General features: G+C 47.1%; 1 protein-coding gene across 4 annotated transcripts in view; it reads left to right on the top strand.

Moving 5' to 3' along the window:
* Positions 1–21,365, top strand: part of DAAM2 (dishevelled associated activator of morphogenesis 2) — a 221,729-nt gene that overhangs the window by 131,901 nt on the left and 68,463 nt on the right. For all 4 annotated transcript variants that reach the window (XR_014471555.1, XM_083175405.1, XM_083175406.1 and 1 more), the window contains 2 exons: positions 13,662–13,772; positions 17,906–18,009. Coding sequence is in view for 3 of the 4 variants with exons in the window: in XM_083175405.1 (XP_083031531.1) it covers positions 13,662–13,772; positions 17,906–18,009 (215 nt within the window). In the remaining variant the exon portion in view is untranslated. The remainder of the gene's footprint in view (positions 1–13,661; positions 13,773–17,905; positions 18,010–21,365) is intronic.

Genomic DNA, 21,365 nt, shown 5'->3' with positions numbered 1-21,365 from the left:
TATGACATCATAGGACTGTATATGACATCACAGGACTGTATATGACATCTCAGGACTGTATATGACATCACAGGACTGTATATGACATCACAGGACTGTATATGATATCACATGACTGTATATGACATCACATGACTGTATATGACATCACATGACTGTATATGACATCATAGGACTGTATATGACATCACAGGACTGTATATGATATCACATGACTGTATATGACATCTCAGGACTGTATATGACATCACAGGACTGTATATGACATCACAGGACTGTATATGACATCAAAGGACTGTATATGACATCTCAGGACTGTATATGACATCACAGGACTGTATATGACATCACAGGACTGTATATGACATCTCAGGACTGGATATGACTTCATAGGACTGGATATGACATCACAGGGTCGTATATTATACTGTAACACAGAGGTAGATATATCAAGCAGTGAAAAGTGAAGTTGTTTATAGCAACCAATCAGCTTTGAATTAACATTCCATAACATTATAGGCAGCAGCTGATTGGTTGCCATCGCAACTTTTCTACTAGTTTCGTTCATTTATTTTCCTGCATCTTTTTATTTAAAAATGAGTCTTATTCGTATGACTCTGCATAGAAAACACACAAGCAGACCTTGCTGATTAAAACGATATGCAAAATACATATAGTCGTACCGCATATTATTTTAATCAGCAATACCTGCTTGTGTGTCTGACTGTGCACGGACTCTCAGTCCCACGCTAGGTGTAGATTTCTCATCAAAGATTGGCCTCATGCCTGCTGCACTCCCATGGGCCACCCATAGGAGAGTGCTACTGACTGTGCTTCCGGATAGCCGCCTCCCAGGATTGGCCAATATATTTGTGTCACAGCCACTACTGTTGTGTGATTTGGTAGCTACTAAAACCCATACACAATCACAACATCGTTGTGGAATGCAACTCAGATTCAGAACATTAATATCTATTGTAAGAGAAATCGCAGCTTACAGCGCATTCATATGGACACAAATTAAACACAGCCCTGTTGGCAGACACAATATATAAATTCATTTTTTGAGCCACACAAGTGATTAATAATTTGTTTCAGACCAGCAATGCATCCACCATCACACGTAGCGCAGAGATTTATGACAACGAGATTCCTTCGATATTGGAAACACGCGGTGCATGCTGGGAGACATGTATATACATAGGGCGGTATTCAATGACCTGAATCGTTGGTCACAGCGATTCAGATTTTACATTCGCCAGCCATTCACCGGTTTTTTACGTCGATTCGCCAAGCGTCGGGAGTCGCCGGGACTAGCTGTGTCACCCTATTCAACGTGGCTGAGAATCGCCGCCCCCAACGGCGATTCTCAGCCAATCCGGCGTTTCCCTAAACAGCTTCAGTAATGAAAGAAATTGCAGTGAAATGCAAGAAAAATGCAAATTACCCTGAAAAAACGATTCCAATACAGCAGACTGCAAAAGCTGTGTAATCTCCTCAAAGGCCAAACGAAGGAGTGAGGTGGGGAGGAGAATCATGGGTAAGTGAGGTGCACCATGGGTAAGAACAGTGCGTTGTGGGAGAAAAAAAAAATACCAGAAAAAATTAAATATATATTTGTATAGCACTTCTACGACCATCACATCACACAAGGGCAGCAAATAATAATACATTACACTTGCAGAGTTAAATTGAACACTTAAAACCAATTATTTCACAGGTTCCTATAAAAGTTCACCACAAAAAGATGACGAGGGACACTCGGTGAGGAACGGCGATATGAAACAAGAAATAAGAATCGCCAACTTCTCATTGAATACACTTTTGGCGATTCATGGTGATTCCCGTCGACTACCGGCGAATCCCCATGAAAATTCCTATAGACAAAAACCGGCGATTTGTAGAGAATAACATTTGGCGATTGGGGCTTCATTCACCGGTCGTCATCGGCGAATAGAGGTCATTGAATAGGGTGATTCGCTTTTTCAGCTCCAAAAATCGCCAACACACACGAAAAAAACACAGAATCGCCATAAAACTTGGCGATTCTGCCTCATTGAATACCGCACATAGGGCGGTATTCAATGAGGCAGAATCGCCAAGTTTTATGGCGATTCTGTGTTTTTTTCGTGTGTGTCGGCGATTTTTGGAGCTGAAAAAGCGAATCACCCTATTCAATGACCTCTATTCGCCGATGACGACCGGTGAATGAAGCCCCAATCGCCAAATGTTATTCTCTACAAATCGCCGGTTTTTGTCTATAGGAATTTTCATGGGGATTCGCCGGTAGTCGACGGGAATCACCATGAATCGCCAAAAGTGTATTCAATGAGAAGTTGGCGATTCTTATTTCTTGTTTCATATCGCCGTTCCTCACCGAGTGTCCCTCGTCATCTTTTTGTGGTGAACTTTTATAGGAACCTGTGAAATAATTGGTTTTAAGTGTTCAATTTAACTCTGCAAGTGTAATGTATTATTATTTGCTGCCCTTGTGTGATGTGATGGTCGTAGAAGTGCTATACAAATATATATTTAATTTTTTCTGGTATTTTTTTTTTCTCCCACAACGCACTGTTCTTACCCATGGTGCACCTCACTTACACATGATTCTCCTCCCCACCTCACTCCTTCGTTTGGCCTTTGAGGAGATTACACAGCTTTTGCAGTCTGCTGTATTGGAATCGTTTTTTCAGGGTAATTTGCATTTTTCTTGCATTTCACTGCAATTTCTTACAGTACTGAAGCTGTTTAGGGAAACGCCGGATTGGCTGAGAATCGCCGTTGGGGGCGGCGATTCTCAGCCACGTTGAATAGGGTGACACAGCTAGTCCCGGCGACTCCCGACGCTTGGCGAATCGACGTAAAAAACCGGTGAATGGCTGGCGAATGTAAAATCTGAATCGCTGTGACCAACGATTCAGGTCATTGAATACCGCCCACAGTATTTTTATATTATGGCACTGTACGCTAATTACAGCTGAAACAGGACTTGCTTCTGTATGTTACCATGTTCTATACACGTGTAAGATGTCTGTGTTATTTTATATTCACGGGATAAAGAAACTATTTAGCCATTTGGCATTTTCACTTATTAGATGGAATCAATGGCTCATTAATATTCATATTGGATACCGAGGAGTTCAGATAATGCATGGCGTGTAGTCCCTCTGTGTACAGTTCTAGCATTTTAATTGAGTTGAAAATAAATGGACCTGTCTAGGTGTTGATTATTGAATTTCTAAACAAAAGCTTCATCAAGAAGATCAAAGAATTTACAAAACAAATCAAAGAAAAGGTGATTGAAAAACCAAGGCCAAGGGAGAGGTGGGGGTGGTGTAAACCATGTACAGTGATTGCGTAGACAGTCAGTAGGTCTATTCCTTATGGTTGACGTGCATTAGATTGACAGGGTCAAAATATATAGGGGGGGTATTCAATCCCTGCCGCTATTTTCAATGGGGGGGAAATAGCAGCGGGTGCCTATTCAATGCTATCTTTCCCGACAGCATTGAAGAGGCAGATCGACAGAACGGGCCCAACTTTAAAAGCTGTCAGGCCCCTTTTGCCGATGATGGCCGTGAATTGCCGTGAATACAGCCGAATCTCGACAATCCACGGCCGTTTACGCGGATACGACCCCTTTTCGCCAGTCCGCGGTCGGGACATCTGGAACTTTAGGGATTTTGATTGATTTGATTGAATTAGCTCTGGTTTTAGATGCTGTTTAACTGTTTTTAATTAGGGGGTTATTCAGACCTGTTCACCAGGCTGAGAATTCCCAAGCCCGGCCGAATCCAGCATCTTTTGTAATCTCTAGCCGTTTGAAAGTTGATTGACAGGAAACCGGCTATTGTGGACAGTAACTGTCCGTTTTCTGGGAGTGTCAGGGAAAACGCTGGCGTGCCTAAGTGTTTTCAGGGATGGTCTGTGACGTCAGCTCCGTCCCCGATCAGCCTGGTTCTATCGCTCCGGCCAAGTAGGTCCTTGGCTACGCACGGGCTGCACTCACTGGGAAAATCATTCGACGGTGAGTGAGTTGCAAACGGATTTGTAGGTATTCGTAGCCTGCTGATATTTTCGTATCCGGGCGGGATCTCACTCGGGGCAGCGGCTATCTGATCGCATGGAGCGAAGAAGCGATCAGGTCTGAATAATTCCCAAGATACAAAAGTACAAAAACGTACAAAAACAAAGTGACAGCACTTAACGGTCCGAATCAGAACTGGACACATTTGCATCTGTGACTGCGTCTTTTTACGAAGCAGGGTCTGTGTCTTTATGCAAATGCTGTAACCCCTCCATTTGCGATCACCAAATGAGTCTTCTGACCTTACACACAGGGGGCCTGTGAGGCTGCAATGCAGTTTTATTAAGACACAGTACTTGTCCTCCCCATGCCCAGGAAATGCAGGTGATACACGCCGAATGCCAAACGCCGGCCACCTCCGCCCCTGTCCATCCCCGCAAATGCCTCTGCCTGTCAATCAACCCTGTCAAACCAGTCCTAGCACACAGTAATGCTGCCCATACACTTGTGAGATATTGTATACAATCATTCGACTTTGACCAATTCTGGCCGATAAATCTAATGATTGTATGCATTTTTAAGGGACTTTTCGACGCGATGCGCGGGCACGCCTTCGAATGTCGCGTCGACAGATATTATGTCACATAATATCTAGTGAATTGTAGGAGCATTCGCATGTGGTTTTTAACCGCATGCGATCGCTCGAATACAATCCGTGAGTGGGGGGCGGAGGGGACGCATTCAGCGGTGTGGGGTTGGGGAGAGGGGGCCCTAGGGACCGCTGGCGGCGTACCTGCGTCTTGTATCAGGGGGCGGCAGAGTAGTGTAGCGCTAGCAGTAGCGCTTGCGGGCGGCATGGGAGTCAGTGATGGCGGGAGAATTGTTTAAAACCCTGGCTGCCCTGTGATTGGTTGAGAGAGCTCAACCAATCACAGGGCAGCCCAGTGATTTAAACAAATCTGCCGCCACTGCTGACTCCCGCCGCCCGCAAGCGCTACTGCTAGCATACACTATTCCGCCGCCCCCTGCCCGCCCTCTTCCAGCACCCAATATGCCATCGGAAGATGGCATGCGATATCGGGTGCTGACTTTTGCACCCAAAAATGTGATCGGATTCGATGGACATCGTACTTCGATGTCGCATCGAATCCCATCGCATAAGTGTATAGGCACCATTAGTGTAGCAGGGCCAGCCGTAGCCTGGCGCGATCGGGCATATTGCTGGGACCATATGCCCCCAGTATTACTGTCTGTGACACCAATGGCCAGCCATCATGGTGCCAGCAAGATAGCGACATACAGTGTATATGTCCTGGCAATGGGACAGCAGAATCCAGTGCTGCCAAGTATCAGTCACGTCGAGTTCTACAGAACCAACTCTGCAGCATTTCGTGGCTTGTACGGTAGACGCCTGGAGCTCTCCAGGAAAAACATCTCCAACTCATTAAGTTCATCCTACAACAATGAGATGCAATCTCGCAGCCAGAGGCAACAGGAACGCAGAGCGGCTCCAGAAATGGAGAGTGGAGAACATATAATGAGATTATCCTTCTCGTGATGGAAAGTGTAAAACACCCATCACATCGCGGACATCTGGAGTCCTCCGGGGATGGAGCGCTGCAGGTGACGATGCATGTCATATAAGAGAGGACCACCTGCTGGTCTGTAGGGGGTTCTGGGTGATAGCGGGTCTCGTGGACTCATGTCCATTGTCAGGAGCCTGCTAACTGGCCAGTAAATCATTGTTGGAGAAAAGCAGAGTCCAGTTCACCAACATGGGAGGACATACAAACTACACACAGAGTTCACACAATTCTAATTACTTTGCCACCATTAGGGTGGCCAATCCCGGCATCAGGATCATTGGGATCCCGGGATTTGACCCCAAAATTGCCGGGTTTTCAATCCCGGGATTTCAGGATAAGGGTCTGCTTCACTCGCAAAAGCAAATTCTCTAATGGACAAAACCATGCTGCACTGCAGGCGGGGGCAGATGTAACATGTGGAGAGAGAATTAGATTTGGATGGGGTTTGTACTTCAAACTGATATCTACTGTATATTGCAGTGTAAAAATAAAGCAGCCAGTATTTACTCTGCACAGAAACAAAATAACTCCCCCAAATCTAACTCTCTCTGCACATGTAACATCTGCCCCCCTGCAGTGCAGCATGGTTTTGTCCATTAAAGGAGTTTGCTTTTGCGGGTGAACCAGAACCAGGCCCTAGACGGAGCATGCACCCGCTCAGACGCTGCCCGGTTTCTCCCGTCCCTGGCTGTGTGGCTCTGTACAGCGTGATGTGGTCTGAGGTCACGCTGCGAAGGCCGCACAGCCTCACCGGCTGCACCCAGCCGCAACCGCCCGGCTCCCAGCCTCACCGCCTGTCCAACTCCCGGCCACATTTCACCTCCCGCCCGACTCCCGGTGGTGCATGCTTATATGCCAGGGACGTAAAGCAGTTGCAGCAGCCTGTGACTCAGACCCGTCCGTAATCTCTCCACTTACCTTAGATGATACCGCAACTCATGAAGTTCTGTAATTAGATTGTGTGTCTCAGTGTGGGTTGCAAAGGAAACATTCCCGTCAGATATAGGTTAGTCAGAGAATTGTATTATTCAGATCATGGAGATGCTGTGGATATGAGGAGGAATGTATATAATGCTCCCAGACTGTTGGTGTTCCATGTGAGTCAGACAGAGCCAGCAGGGTCATACCCCCGAAGGAGGTCGGGAGTCAGACGCTTCAGCAGACACCTTATCCTGGTAACAGGGGCAGACGGTGTAACCCCCTTGATGTGAGGAGGTGTCACACATGGATTACATTTTACACCGTGCGTTGGGCGGAAGGCCAGGGAGAGGTTGTGTTACATGTGTGTTACATGACGCAATCACTGTTATGACAGCAGAGAGCTCTAGCACAATAATATTGATATGTAATAATACAGCAGAATGGATTGTCCCCTGCCTGTATCTGGTGCCGCCAGGGTGGTAGTCAGGAGAGTATAACCACCGACGTGTTGCATCGGTGCCCCGGTTACTTTATTTGATATTTTAATATTTTTTTTTTTAAATAAATGTTTAAATAAGAAACTCTTGGCCTAGGGGTGCAGTGAAATGCCCCTGATACTCTAGGGCGCCGTGATTCAAAAATGTTTAGGGACCACCGGTGAAGTGATTTGAAATCCAGCACAATTAACCCCGAAAATGAAAAAGCGTGTACTTCTAGCAGCTGAGGACGCGTCTCTTGTCTCAGACGCAACCTCTGGAAAATCACATTTGCATGAGTTATGAGCGGTCTCGCATCGCTCCGAACGCTCTGCAGATCTCCACGTGTGTAGGCCCCTTGCAGGTTCTTTCTAAGCGACCTGACTAGACATATGCTGCATACTTGAATTATCTAGACCGGCGATAACGATTCGCACCGCCATTGCTATGGGGCATAAACACTGAGCGGTTTAGCCAAGCCTCTTAGAAATGAAGCGGAAATTGCCCCGTGTGTAGACTTTTTACAATTTGCATGGATGGCAAAGTCTCTTTGATTTGCGCCATCCATTCGCAATTCACGAGCAGTTTTGCACAGGGCATTTTCTCGTTCTGCCTGGACCGTGTCTATCTACTTCCACTGCAAGTTCCCAGATCAGCGGTCCATGCTAAATTACTATAGACAGTATTTCTGTGATTTTGGGGTGGTTTCCCACACATCACTTCATACTTGCACTCAGAGGGCCCGATTCGAATGTCATATCGCGTTCGATCTCCCCAACGAGAGATCGCGGGGTAATAAACAGCTGATGATTTTAAGCAAAGTGATTACACCTGACCAAACTAATGAGCGCAATTTGCATGCTCAAACAGGTGATGTTTCTCATCATTTCAGCTTGCCGCCTCTGGGGGGGTAGCGTGCCATTCGCCCGTCGGCCAGAGCCGAATTTCCCATTAGGCACGTGAGGCACGTGCCTAGGGGCGGCACAAGTTTGGGGGCGGCACTTGGATGCCTGTGATAGTACTGTCAGCCCAAAATGTACCAATAACTGCTAAATATCCACTGTACTGTACTATATTCCATCTCAAATAGAGTGTAAATGGATGGGACATGCAGTTACTGCCCCTGTAACCTGTCCTACTTAGTAATATGTATACATAATAAAAGAACATGTCACAGTTATTGGCTTTTTTATATAAATCCGTTATATTGGCTATTATCAAATGAGGGCTTATAAGTAATCAATAAAAAAATTATACTTAGACAGGGGGTGGGGGGCGGCATTATTGTTGTGCCTAGGGGCGTTGTCATCCCTAAATCCACCCCTGCTGTCGGCAGAAGCCGGAAAACGTATTTCCTGTGTGTATAACGCCCAGCGTTATACACAAACCCGCCCCCCCTAGGGAAAAGACCAGCGTTATACACATCCCCACCCCCTTTGAAAACACCGCCGCCTGCCCACAGCCAGGGCTACAGCACACGCCCACCATCCACCATTACCAACTGGTGTAGGTGAGCGGCCTGGCCGGATTGCCCCCCCCCCCCCCCCCCCCCCGCGCGCGCGAACGGGTCTGCCCGCGCACAGTCCTGTTAGAGAAACTCTTCCTTACTTTCACACGGGATGCGGTCATCTATTAGAATGAACTTAGGTCTACAGTCATTAGGTCGACCCCACTAGGTCGACTGGCAGGAAGGTCGACCTGACTTAAGGTCGACATGGGCCAAGGTCGACATGACTTAAGGTCGAATTTGCATAAAGGTCGACATGAGGAAGGTCGACTGGTCATAAGGTCGACATGGGTTTTTCACTGTTTTTTGAGCCGACATGTGCCGAGGGTCCGATTCGAGCGATGCGAGGGTCCGATTCTCATTGCCAACTGTGTCCATGTCGACTGTGTCATTCGGATCAAAAAACAGTGAAAAACCCATGTCGACCTTATGACCAGTCGACCTTCCTCATGTCGACCTTTATGCAAATTCGACCTTAAGTCATGTCGACCTTGGCCCATGTCGACCTTAAGTCAGGTCGACCTTCCTGCCAGTCGACCTAGTGGGGTCGACCTAATGACTGTAGACCTAAGTTCATTCTGACAGATGTCCCGATTCCTTTCACACATAGCAATGTGAAATGACGGATTTATCGCTAACCTAAGCTATTACAGTATCGCCCTCTTTTCTTTCACCATTTTGCCGCATTTATGTATCAGCACGTAGGGTAAGAAGTAAAAGACATGTAATGTTCGGTACAGTCTCTGCAGCATGCCGTCTCTGCAGCCTGTAATTAATGTAGCCTGCCACAGAGTTTGGATCTGTATTATACAACATTCCTGTGACATTGTATCATTCTATAAAGGAATTTACATATATATTCCGCAACTCTCCAAAGGAAGCTCCATCTTACTCAGCACAAGTTATGTTGACCCCCTTTAGGTAGACACATCGGGCCTCACTCAGAGTTCAGTGCGAGTACGTTGGCGCCACATGTGTAAACATGAACACAACGTGTACGTTTTATTGACTCGCACTCGTCTTGCACTTACAGCCGCAGAAGTGAGGCCCAGGATGATGAGTGGTCGTTAGCGATGCGGGGCCTGACTTCGATGTATCCTTAAGAAACATCTATTTAAGAGCTGAAACTTTGCACAAATCGCAGAATTGTCGCAATTCTACGCGCTGATGGTGACAGGCACTTTTCTGTGTCAAACTCATATAGTTACGCTTATATTATGGGTTTCAGTTGTATAGGACAAAAGTCAAGAGGTCATCCCCGTATGATTGACAGGGTCAAAAGGCCAGCAGGTAACAGTTAGACAGTGCTTATGGGTGACCAGTACAAAATTTCGACAGGTCATCAGGAAAATGGTCGACGCACGTTTTTTGTGGGTTTTTCCTGTTTTTATTGCTTGATTTACTTTCCATAGACCACGACTACGAATAGACCCATGGTAAGCGCAACAGTAGCCACCTTGTCCGAAGCACAGCCACCGCCAAAACACAACAAAACTTGTATCAACCTTTTTTGTTTTGACAGTTGTTATGTCGATCATTTGACCCTGTTGACCTTTTGTGACCATGGCCCTTATTCTGATCGGTGCGGTAATATCCGCGTGCGTTCATGCCGCCGATGTTTTGTGTCTGCGCATGTGCAGAGGCGTCTCTGCGCATGTGCGAGCGGGGCGTACGGCCAAATCCCGCATGATATGTGAACACTCCGAACAGGGGGTGGAGAGGGGCGTGAAGGGCTATTTGGGCTCATTACCATATGCATACGCCCCGCGTTTCATAGGCGTTCCCATGCAAACGCTGGGCGTACGTATGGTAATGCGGCCGTGACGCACGTGTAGGGGGCGGACATATGACATCGCCGGATGTCAGCTGCCCGCCCAGATCCCAGCTTTTGCACGGAGAAATGTCCGTGTGGTCTGAGGTTGCGGGAGCTGGTGGAGCACTCGGTCCTGCATTCGATGGTCTGCGACCATTGAATGATGGGGGAGGTTCCCTGAGATGGAGGAGGCGTATTCCGTGAAAAATACACGTGCGGTCCGTTCGGCCAGCTTCTTACCGCGTACGGACGGAGTTGGCGATCCGTATGGAAGGCGGGGTTTCGCACGCACGGTCCTGGACGCATAATCGGATCCGGCCGCACTGATCAGAATAAGGGCCCATATGAGGTTGACCTAATGACTGTCTGTTGATCTTCTATACCAGTTATTTTCAACCTTATTCAACTCATGGCACAACTAACTGATAAAAAAAAAAACAAGGCACACCATCAGACCCCACAGTGAAAAACACATTAGCCCCCACAAGGAAAAAAAAAAAACATTGGTCCCCATATGAAAAAAAAAAAATTACACATTTCACCACAGGTAACAAAAATTAAATACTTTTGACCGCAGATTATGATTTATGCAACTTAAAATACAGGCTCAGTACGGTGACAGATTTGTGTGTTTACACAAAAAGCACACCTGATTGTCCCTGACTCACTAAGGTGTGAAGATTCGCTTTCTTAGCGATCCCTCTAACACGGCCCATCGGCCGAGCTGGTTGGCGACCATCTAAGGATTTTTCCCCTGTTTGCAAATATAAGTCAGTCTTGACTAACCTATATTTACGACGTGCGACTCAGAGAACGGGGTGGGCCCAAAACATCCAGCGTTTTGGGCCCACCCATCGTTTTTGTTGGCAAACACTGGGCATCCCCATGCTCTCATCTGCCCCGATACTTGCGAATAGCTTGGTGACTATGCAAGTCGCCGAAGCCATTCCCAATGGGGGCTGCACATGCGCAGTCGCCAAAACATCGGGCCGGGACCAATCTCACAAAATTCAGCAGGAATCAGGCCCATTGAACAGCAATTGAGGGGTTTCTGCGATTAATCGGGCTCAGTTGTATAACTTTGCGCTCTGAAATTATTATTTTCTAAATTACTTCAAATAAGAACCTTTCAGCGTTATGAAGACTAGGAGCTTGCAATCTATTGCATAGTAAAGGCTTGGGGCAATAGATAAACAGAAATGACAAGACTCTATAATGGCAATATATCACTAATTGTTCCGTCACCTAAGATACAGCAGGAATTTCACATCCAGTGCTTCCAATTGAATCCACGTGTCCTCCTGATAACTTAATGTCCCTGAGGCTCTGGAGTTTTACCGTCAGGGAACACATAATTAATTTCACATGAAATATAGATATATATACTGTATACATAATGGAGATGGTCGGTATCGCTCCACGTATCACGGGAGATAGGGACATGTGTTCTGAGTTTACTCCTCAGAATGATAAGTAGGAATTCCTGGACAAAGTGTCCAAAGTAACAGGCAGGAGGCAGGCTGGTATCCTGGGCTGTTGCAGCTGAGCAGCAGAACTGCAGCGGGGCCCCATAGCGCACGCACAGGATGGATCCTGCGCAGGGGCCCACCATGGGAGATGTATGTATAATTTTTCAAACACAGCCTATAACATGGCAGTTTGGAGCTGATTGCTGAACACAGATGGTTAATTTGCATTGACTGAGGTACTTGGTGACCTGTTCCCATGCATGGATATCCTAAAAGCCTGGACCTTTCTGGCGCCTTGCGGACCAAGTTTGGGAACCTCTGGTATATAGCATAAAAGAAGGTGCCCAGGCATTCACCGTAACTTCTCATAACCATGATTAGATTATGTGCTGAGGAAGATGATCTCTAGGTGGCGCTGTCTCTTCTGTAGTATAGTTATGATACCTACCCTGTTCCAGCCTGGCCCGTGTCCCCTCTTATCATCCATCCTCCGTGTTACAAGCTCTGGAGAATGTCCCTGGACCTTATTCGATTGTCATGTGAGGGCTTTATAGACTGAAAACGGTGAACAGATTTAAGATGCAAATGACAGTAGTTAATTTTCCCCACAATGACTGGCTCCTTAGCTGCCCATATGCGTAATAGGATTTCTCTGGTCGGAAGCTCGTCCTTTGCCATGTCTGTTTTCCTGACATCACCAAAGCAACCGTCTCTAAAGATAGCTTGGTAATTATATAATGATGCCCTCCGCTTTTCATCCTTATTAGCAATTATCATCCTTGTAAGTGGACAGAGTTCCTGTGGATATAACGTCATGGATAGACAGACTCCGTACATGACTGGTCCCTCCGGAATTGTCCCCTGTACAACCCCTGATATGTGTGTTCAGTGACCATTTTATCTTCTCAGAAATTTCTGGACATTTAGTTAGTTGCATTATTATTATTATTATTATTATTATTATTATTATTTTACTTTTAAGTATGCTGCTATATATATATTATGTTTAGACAATCAGCCAATTACATACAGAGCTTGATTGAGAGATGGAAAACTATGGTTTCACCCACCGATGGCCACTCCTGCTTTACAATACAGTAGGTTGTGAGCCAATAAGAACCTGGGGGTGGAGCTTCATAAAGTGTCAGAGGTGGGGCTAATCTCTGTGTCCCAGCACTGTGTAAAAAAAACAAAACCTTGCTTCTGCATCATTGATGGTGGATAACTATCTGGTTCTCCTTCATCGATGGAAAAAGTACTCACCATTGGTCATACACCGTCTATGATCTTGAATCATCCATGGTAACTTTGTACCTGCTGTTATGTCCCACACAGGTAGAGAATTCTCTTTCCGTCCATGTAGCCGCTTTATACCATTGTTATGGATTTCTACAATGATCACTGGGATACTTTTTATTTTAAAATATCGTAGACATAGACTTTCCATGCTGTACCTGTAAACCGAGACACTTCATTTACCATGCCGCTATGGTTTACGGATGTCCAATGTTGCCTTGGCCATTGATGGTTGCCATCAATGGCAATAATGCAACTGGTCATTGATAGTCTCATACTACGCAATGTATGACCATCAATGTTTTTACATATCGACGGTCATCCATTTTCTTTGATTGATTGGCTGGTGGGACAATCAAAACACAGGGTGGGACTTCACGGGTGTCGGGGGCGGGACTATGCTCCGTGTCCTAGACCTTTGGGGGCAAAAAAGAAAAAACAAACTATTTGTTTAAGCTTGACATTGATGGTATAAATAAAACTGTGTCGTTTTCCCCATTTCCCCTTCCCCGATGTGCCGGAGTCTCAGATGTTTAGTCTGAATGTGTTTTTATCTCCTCGCACAGACACTGCTGAATGAACTAGACAGAAGCATGGGGAAATACCGAGACGAGGTGAACCTGAAAACCGCCATCATGTCCTTTATCAATGCCGTCCTGAACGCAGGCGCCGGAGAGGTGAGCAATTTCCCAAACTCTTCCCCAACCTACCCCACGAATGGAGTAGGAAATGGCTAATGGGCTTTGACGTGAGTGCGTTGGAGGGTTTCGGCCATATTCATTTACTGAGAAACCCAAGGAGAGACTGGCTGTTCTCAGGCAAGAAGGCAACAGTCAGATCCCCGGATTACGCTCTGCAGGATAAAGAACATATGGAGGCGCTCGCTCTGTGTATATACTGATTCCGACATCCGCAGGCCGGCCAGCGCTGGCCTGTTTTATGTCACTGGCTCGGCCTGCAAACACTTCATAACAATGCCTTAGCTTGCCTCGCATTTTGCAAACGGAGAGCTGACTTTGATGTAAATGCTCTCGAGCGGTTTATAAGTTCCAATAAAGGGCTATTTTTCTTGGTCACTTATTGTTAGTACTGAAATGAATCTTGAGCTGGTAGCACGGTATACTATAATGCATTGTGACGTGCACTTCTGTGCAGGGCTGGTGTGCGAGGTGCACTACAGGCGCTGCACAGATTGTTTCCATTCCATATTTCAGCCTGTATGACTTTGTAAAACACAGGACGGAGCGCTTGAATCATTCCAGGACCGCTAAGGAAAAGTATCATTGCAGGCTGAGACTAAAGTAAATGAAACTCACCAGTTCTCCCTACAGATGACGGCAGACCCACTTGCTTAAAGCAGCGAATCCCATGAAAAATATTTTTTTTTTTTTTGTAACACGAATAACTGTGGCAGGCTATAAGAAGATTGATTATTTTAATGTTCCTCAGTTTGTTTTAGGCTGCTTTTAATGTAGTGTATAATTGTGCATGTCATGTCATTACCATGGCAACAACAGTTGCATGGCACATTCTGTATTGGACAGAGAGGCTTTGGATCTGAGGGGCAGATTTATTAAGCCCAGTGAAGTGATAATGTTGCTGGTACTTTATCACTGGCTAGTCAACTCCAAACTGGTGACAGGTTGAAGCTGATTGGCTGGTGATAAAGTACCAGCCACTTTATCACTTCACCAAGCTTAATAAATCTGCCCCCCCTCCTTTTCCATCAGGGCAGCAGACTACATCTACATCTGTGGATGGCAGCCAGACAACATATGTTGTGTCTTTGAGACCTCCTCGTTCCCCTCACCTTTCTCTCTGACATCACATAACTTGCTGAGAGCTTATGTGTGACTGGCAACCATATTTGTCTATCTTCCAGAACTAATTTGAAAAGGAGATAATTATTTGTAGGACGACCACTCAAAACAACTTTAAAATGCATAATTGGAATTGATGTATTTGTCCAATTAGGGCTATTGACAGAACGTTGCAGTACATCAGGCCTAGCCAACCTGTTATAGATTTACAAGTCCCAGCACAATATCCTCCCACCAATCAGCTGGTAATGCATGCTGGGACTTGTAGTACATAAACATAACGTCATCCCTCTAACCCAGTGGTTCCTTGACTTTGGCCTCAAAAAGTCCTAAAGGCCTTGTTTTACAGATATCCGTGCGTAACCACATGTGACTTTTTAGTACATCCGTTAGTTTGATCATACGGTACTTATGTAATATCTGGGCTCCCGTTTTTCTTATGAGACCGCGTCCCCTTGCGGGGCTCGCTGCGCTCGCCACGCTTCGGGCACGGTGGCTCGCTGCGCTCGCTACACTATATAAAATCAACTCCATGCGTAGTTGGATAGTAGGGGTATGAAAAAATGGGGTTCATTTAACATGGGAGCCCAGATAATACATAAGTACCGATCATACTAGCTGGGCACAAACATGGATATTCTTAAAACTTGGACTGTTCGGGCATTGAGGACCGAGTTTGGGAAACGCTGCTGTAATCAATGATTAGCTAATGTTGATCAGCTGCAAATATATATATATGCATACATACATATATACATATATATATATATATATATATATATATATATGTGTGTATATATTGAATCGTCAGGGTAAGAACCGGCGTCCGGGCAGTTTATACTTTGGTCAGCCCCCCTCCTGCTACATATTGGGCCTGATTCTGGTTAACTCGCTAAGCATGGTAAATATGCTGCTTAACGAGCCATCTATCGCCGCCTGCTGGGCGAGCGAATGCCTGCCCCCAGCCGCCGCATAAACATCTATTCGCTGGGGAGCATACGGTTGCGAAATCATTTGATTGCCACTGACCATCGAACGATTTTTCCCCTGTTCTCAAATATAAGTCAGTCTTATATTTGTGGCATCCGGCTCCATGACCAGGGCGGGCATTGACGTCATGCGCCGTCAGCCGACCCGCCCCCGGGAAGCCAACGGCCCGCCTGCATTTGCATGGGGATGCGCAGCATTTTTCTGTGTGCACCTGCCATTTTTGGGCATCCCCCAGCCCACCTCCATGCCCCCCCCCTGTGCGAACACCTCAGGGACTGCAGCAGCCCTGCAAATTAACATTTCAGAATATAAGCCCTGGGCCCGGTTTCTGGGTCCCCCCCAGGGTCAGTAACACAGAGGGAAAGTTAATTAATGAGATTTATCCAATTACCCCAATATATGCGCTGCCAGGGGAATGAATGTGTTCCCATGGATTTAGCCGTATACTACATAAATGTTGGTTACTGGGGCTGTTATTCCGGGACCCCTTGTTCCTTGCAGCTCTGTGTCAGAGCTACGTCGGCAGCATTCATCCATAGACGGATCTGTAACTGTTTAACCCTCATCAGAGCAGGTTACTGTAATGTTCCACAGGCAGATCTTCTGTACATATAGGCCCTTATTCTGGTTCACTCGTAAAGGCAAATTCCTTCTCAAATGGACAAAACCATGGCGAGCACAGTGAGCCATGCGAGGGGACGCATTGCTACGTTTTAGTGTTTATGTTGACTGTGTTGACACTCCGGTTAAAAAAAAAAACAACCAAAACCATGTCGACTTTTTCAATGTTGACCTAATGACCCTGTCGACCTAAAGTTATGTCTACCTTCCTGCATGTTGACCTTAACTCATGTCGACCTAAATGCATGTCGACCTAATAGTGTCGACCTAATGCTTGTCTACCATAATGCTGGGGACCTAATGATCCGTACCCTTGAAGTAAAACCCCACCTAAATCTAATTCTCTATGCACATGTTACATCTGCCCCACCTGCAGTGCAGCATGGTTTTGTCCGTTTGAGAAGGAATTTGCCTTTGCGAGTGAACCAGAATAAGGGCCATAATCCAATAAATATATTAATCATGTTCTATCCTTCTACCGGAGACGCCTCGTCCATTAATAGTGACAGAATAGTTTATTTACATAACGGTTCAGTGCTTGGGACTAGCGGAATAATGTACAGCGGGGATCACGGCCTAGTCACCATGTCTGACGTCCCGGCAGGATCACGGGGCGATGAGGTCATTCTTAGTGACAGCGGGAAATGAAATATTGTAGACAGGAGACTGATGAATGGGATGATTCGGAAATGCTGGCTGAGGTACTCACAGAACGATTGAAGGGACTATAAGGGGCTCGGCAGTTAGAATTCCTGTTATTAATTACTTGCTATTAAACCATCAACAGTCTATCAACAGCGGTCTGACTAATCCCATTACACACTGAGATAAAGTGGAGAGAGATAAAGTGCCAACCACTCAACTCCCGTCAGTTTATAGCAGGGTTGCCTACCCTCTAGAAAATCGGGTCCCCCTCCCGGCCCCCCGGAAAGGTGGGCAACCCTCCTGGATTCAGGGGGATCCCCACTGCGCCCCCCTATTGAGGATGTCTTCCCCCGACGTCGACATTTAAATGCCGCAATCCACGGGTCTCAGAGGAGGGGGTGGAGCTAAAATGTCACAGCCCCGCCCCTCCACATAGATCCGTGAATTTGGCTATTTTGCCTCATGGGGGCGGGGCTTAATGATGCCACGCTCAAGCCCCGCCCCCAGAACTGCTGCTCTCCGGAGAGGAGATTCTTAAAGTCGGCAACCCTGGTTTATAAGCGGAATTTGGAAAATGCCAGTTAGGAGCTGATCTCCATATATGCCAAAAAACAGCAATGGGAGCAGGTTGTTCTCTCCTAATACAATAGTTGTTACATTTTGTCTGATGAACGTTGTTTCTTTTTCTAGAATTAGTAATTACTGTTATTTTTTTATTTTTTTTTAATTACTAGGACAACTTAGAGTTTCGGTTGCATCTTCGATACGAGTTCCTTATGTTGGGCATTCAGCCGGTTATTGACAAGCTGAGGAGACATGAGAATGCCACCCTGGACAGGTATATACACTCCCTGCGTGCCCATTCCGGTAACCACATAAATAACCTGGGTACATAAGGTGGTATCAGGATATGATGCGCCAGTCACCGCGGTGTACGCTCTTCCAGACAGAAGCTTAGTTTCTGTTTGTACACCACCGTCATAGGCCTTAGGCGCCAGCTATTGTAGGACTACAATTCCCATTATGTTCTAATCCTCTATCCTACAAGCAGAGTCGCAGTGTCTGGGCGGTTTTTCTATGTACACTGTTAGAAGAAGCGTTAAATCCATATCATTTGCATATGATGCCACAGGCACTATTGTTGTTATTATTATTATACAATTTTATTTATAAGGTGCCACAAGTAGTTGGCAACACACATAGGCCCTTATTCTGGTTCAATCGCAAAGGGAAATTCCTTAGCAAATGGACAAAACCATGTGCAGTGCAGGGGGGCAGATGTAACATGTGCAGAGCAGGGGCGCCAATTTAATTTTTTTCCGCTGGGTGCTCCCACAGGCCCCCCCCCCCCACACACACACACATACACACAGACGGGACCCAGAGCACCCACGGTTTCGGCGCCTATGGTGCAGAGTTAGATTTGGGTGGGGTTTTACTTCTAAGTGAGATCTATATTGCAGTGTAAAAATAAAGCAGCCAGTATTTACCCAGAAACAAAATAACTCACCCAAATCTAACTCTCTCTGCATTGTTACATCTGCCCCACCTGCAGTGCACATGGTTTTGTCCATATAAGAAGGAATTTGCCTTTGCGAGTGAACCAGAATAAGGGCCATAATTAGAACAATACAGGGTACACAAGACTAAACATAACAGTAACAGATGATGAGTCTGGTTTTGTCCATGTTGAGCTTGAGAGAGCGCTCAGATATCCAGGAGGAGTTGGCAGAGACACAGCTGTATACCGGGGAGAGGTCAGAGGAGGAGAGGTCAGGAGATGAGAGGTCAGAGGAGGAGAGGTCAGAGGAGGAGAGGTCAGGAGATGAGAGGTATAGTTAAGTGTCATCGGCATAGATGTAGTTCTGAAGACTAAATGAGCTTATGAGAGCACCCAGGGAAGCGGTATACAGGGAGAAGAGAAGGGAGCTTAGGACTGAACCCAGGAGACCCACTGACAGGGAGGATGGAAGGGGGTGAGGTGGGGCCAGAGGCAGACACTGAGAAGAAGCAGTTAGTGAGGTAAGAGGTGAGAAAGACCAGAACAGTGCTGGAGAGGCCAATAGTCTGGAGTGTGTGGATCAGTAGAGAATTATCCACAGTGTCGAAAGCAGCAGAGAGATCCAGTAGAATAAGTTATGAGAAGTGATCCCTTGCCTTGGCGGAGAGCCACTCAAGTAGTTTGTGGGCGAATGGGAGAAGAGAGATTGGGCGGTAGCTAGAGGGTGAGGAAGGGTCATACACTACAAGGTGGGAGCTCGCATACACTACAAGGTGGGAGCACGCATACACTACAGGGTGGGAGCACACATACACTACAAGGTGGGAGCAGGCATACACTACAAGGTGGGAGCACGCATACACTACAAGGTGGGAGCACGCATACTCTACAAGGTGGGAGCACGCATACACTACAAGGTGGGAGCACGCATACACTACAGGGTGGGAGCACACATACACTACAAGGTGGGAGCAGGCATACACTACAAGGTGGGAGCACGCATACACTACAAGGTGGGAGCACGCATACTCTACAAGGTGGGAGCACGCATACACTACAAGGTGGGAGCACGCATACACTACAGGGTGGGAGCACACATACACTACAAGGTGGGAGCAGGCATACACTACAAGGTGGGAGCACGCATACACTACAAGGTGGGAGCACGCATACACTACAAGGTGGGAGCAGGCATACACTACAAGGTGGGAGCACGCATTGTACGCTACAAGGTGGGAGCACGCATACACTACAAGGTGGGAGCAGGCATACACTACAAGGTGGGAGCACGCATACACTACAAGGTGGGAGCACCCATACGCTACAAGGTGGGAGCGCGCATACGCTACAAGGTGGGAGCGCGCATACGCTACAGGTGGGAGCGCGCATACGCTACAAGGTGGGAGCGCGCATACGCTACAAGGTGGGAGCGCGCATACGCTACAAGGTGGGAGCGCGCATACGCTACAAGGTGGGAGCGCGCATACGCTACAGGTGGGAGCACGCATACGCTACAAGGTGGGAGCGCGCATACGCTACAAGGTGGGAGCGAGCATACGCTACAAGGTGGGAGCGCGCATACGCTACAAGGTGGGAGCGCGCATACGCTACAAGGTGGGAGCACGCATACGCTACAAGGTGGGAGCACGCATACGCTACAAGGTGGGAGCACGCATACGCTACAAGGTGGGAGCACGCATACGCTACAAGGTTGGAGCACGCATACTCTACAAGGTGGGAGCACGCATACGCTACAAGGTGGGAGCACGCATACACTACAAGGTGGGAGCACGCATACGCTACAAGGTGGGAGCACGCATACACTACAGGGTGGGAGCACGCATACACTACAAGGTGGAAGCACGCATCAATTACAAGGTGGGAGCAGACATACACTACAAGGTGGGAGCACGCATACACTACAAGGTGGGAGCACGCATACACTACAAGGTGGGAGCACGCATACACTACAAGGTGGGAGCACGCATACACTACAAGGTGGGAGCACGCATACACTACAAGGTGGGAGCACGCATACACTACAAGGTGGGAGCACGCATACACTACAAGGTGGGAGCACGCATACACTACAAGGTGGGAGCACGCATACACTACAAGGTGGGAGCACGCATACTCTACAAGGTGGTAGCACGCATACGCTACAAGGTGGGAGCACGCATACACTACAGGGTGGGAGCACGCATACACTACAAGGTGGGAGCACGCATACGCTACAAGGTGTAAGCACGCATCAATTACAAGGTGGGAGCAGACATACAGTACTCTACAAGGTGGGAGCACGCATACACTACAAGGTGGGAGCACGCATACAGTACTCTACAAGGTGGGAGCACGCATACACTACAGGGTGGGAGCACGCATACAGTACTCTACAAGGTGGGAGCGCGCATACGCTACAAGGTGGGAGCGCGCATACACTACAAGGTGGGAGCACGCATACTCTACAAGGTGGGAGCAGGCATACTCTACAAGGTGGGAGCACGCATACACTACAAGGTGGGAGCAGGCATACACTACAAGGTGGGAGCACGCATACACTACAGGGTGGGAGCACGCATACACTACAAGGTGGGAGCACCCATACACTACAAGGTGGGAGCACGCATACAGTACTCTACAAGGTGGGAGCACCCATACACTACAAGGTGGGAGCACGCATACAGTACTCTACA

The sequence above is a fragment of the Crinia signifera genome, chromosome 3, assembly GCF_055691185.1.
Source record: "Crinia signifera chromosome 3, ASM5569118v1, whole genome shotgun sequence".
Lineage (NCBI taxonomy): Eukaryota > Metazoa > Chordata > Amphibia > Anura > Myobatrachidae > Crinia > Crinia signifera.
This window is presented reverse-complemented; position numbering and strand designations above follow the sequence as displayed.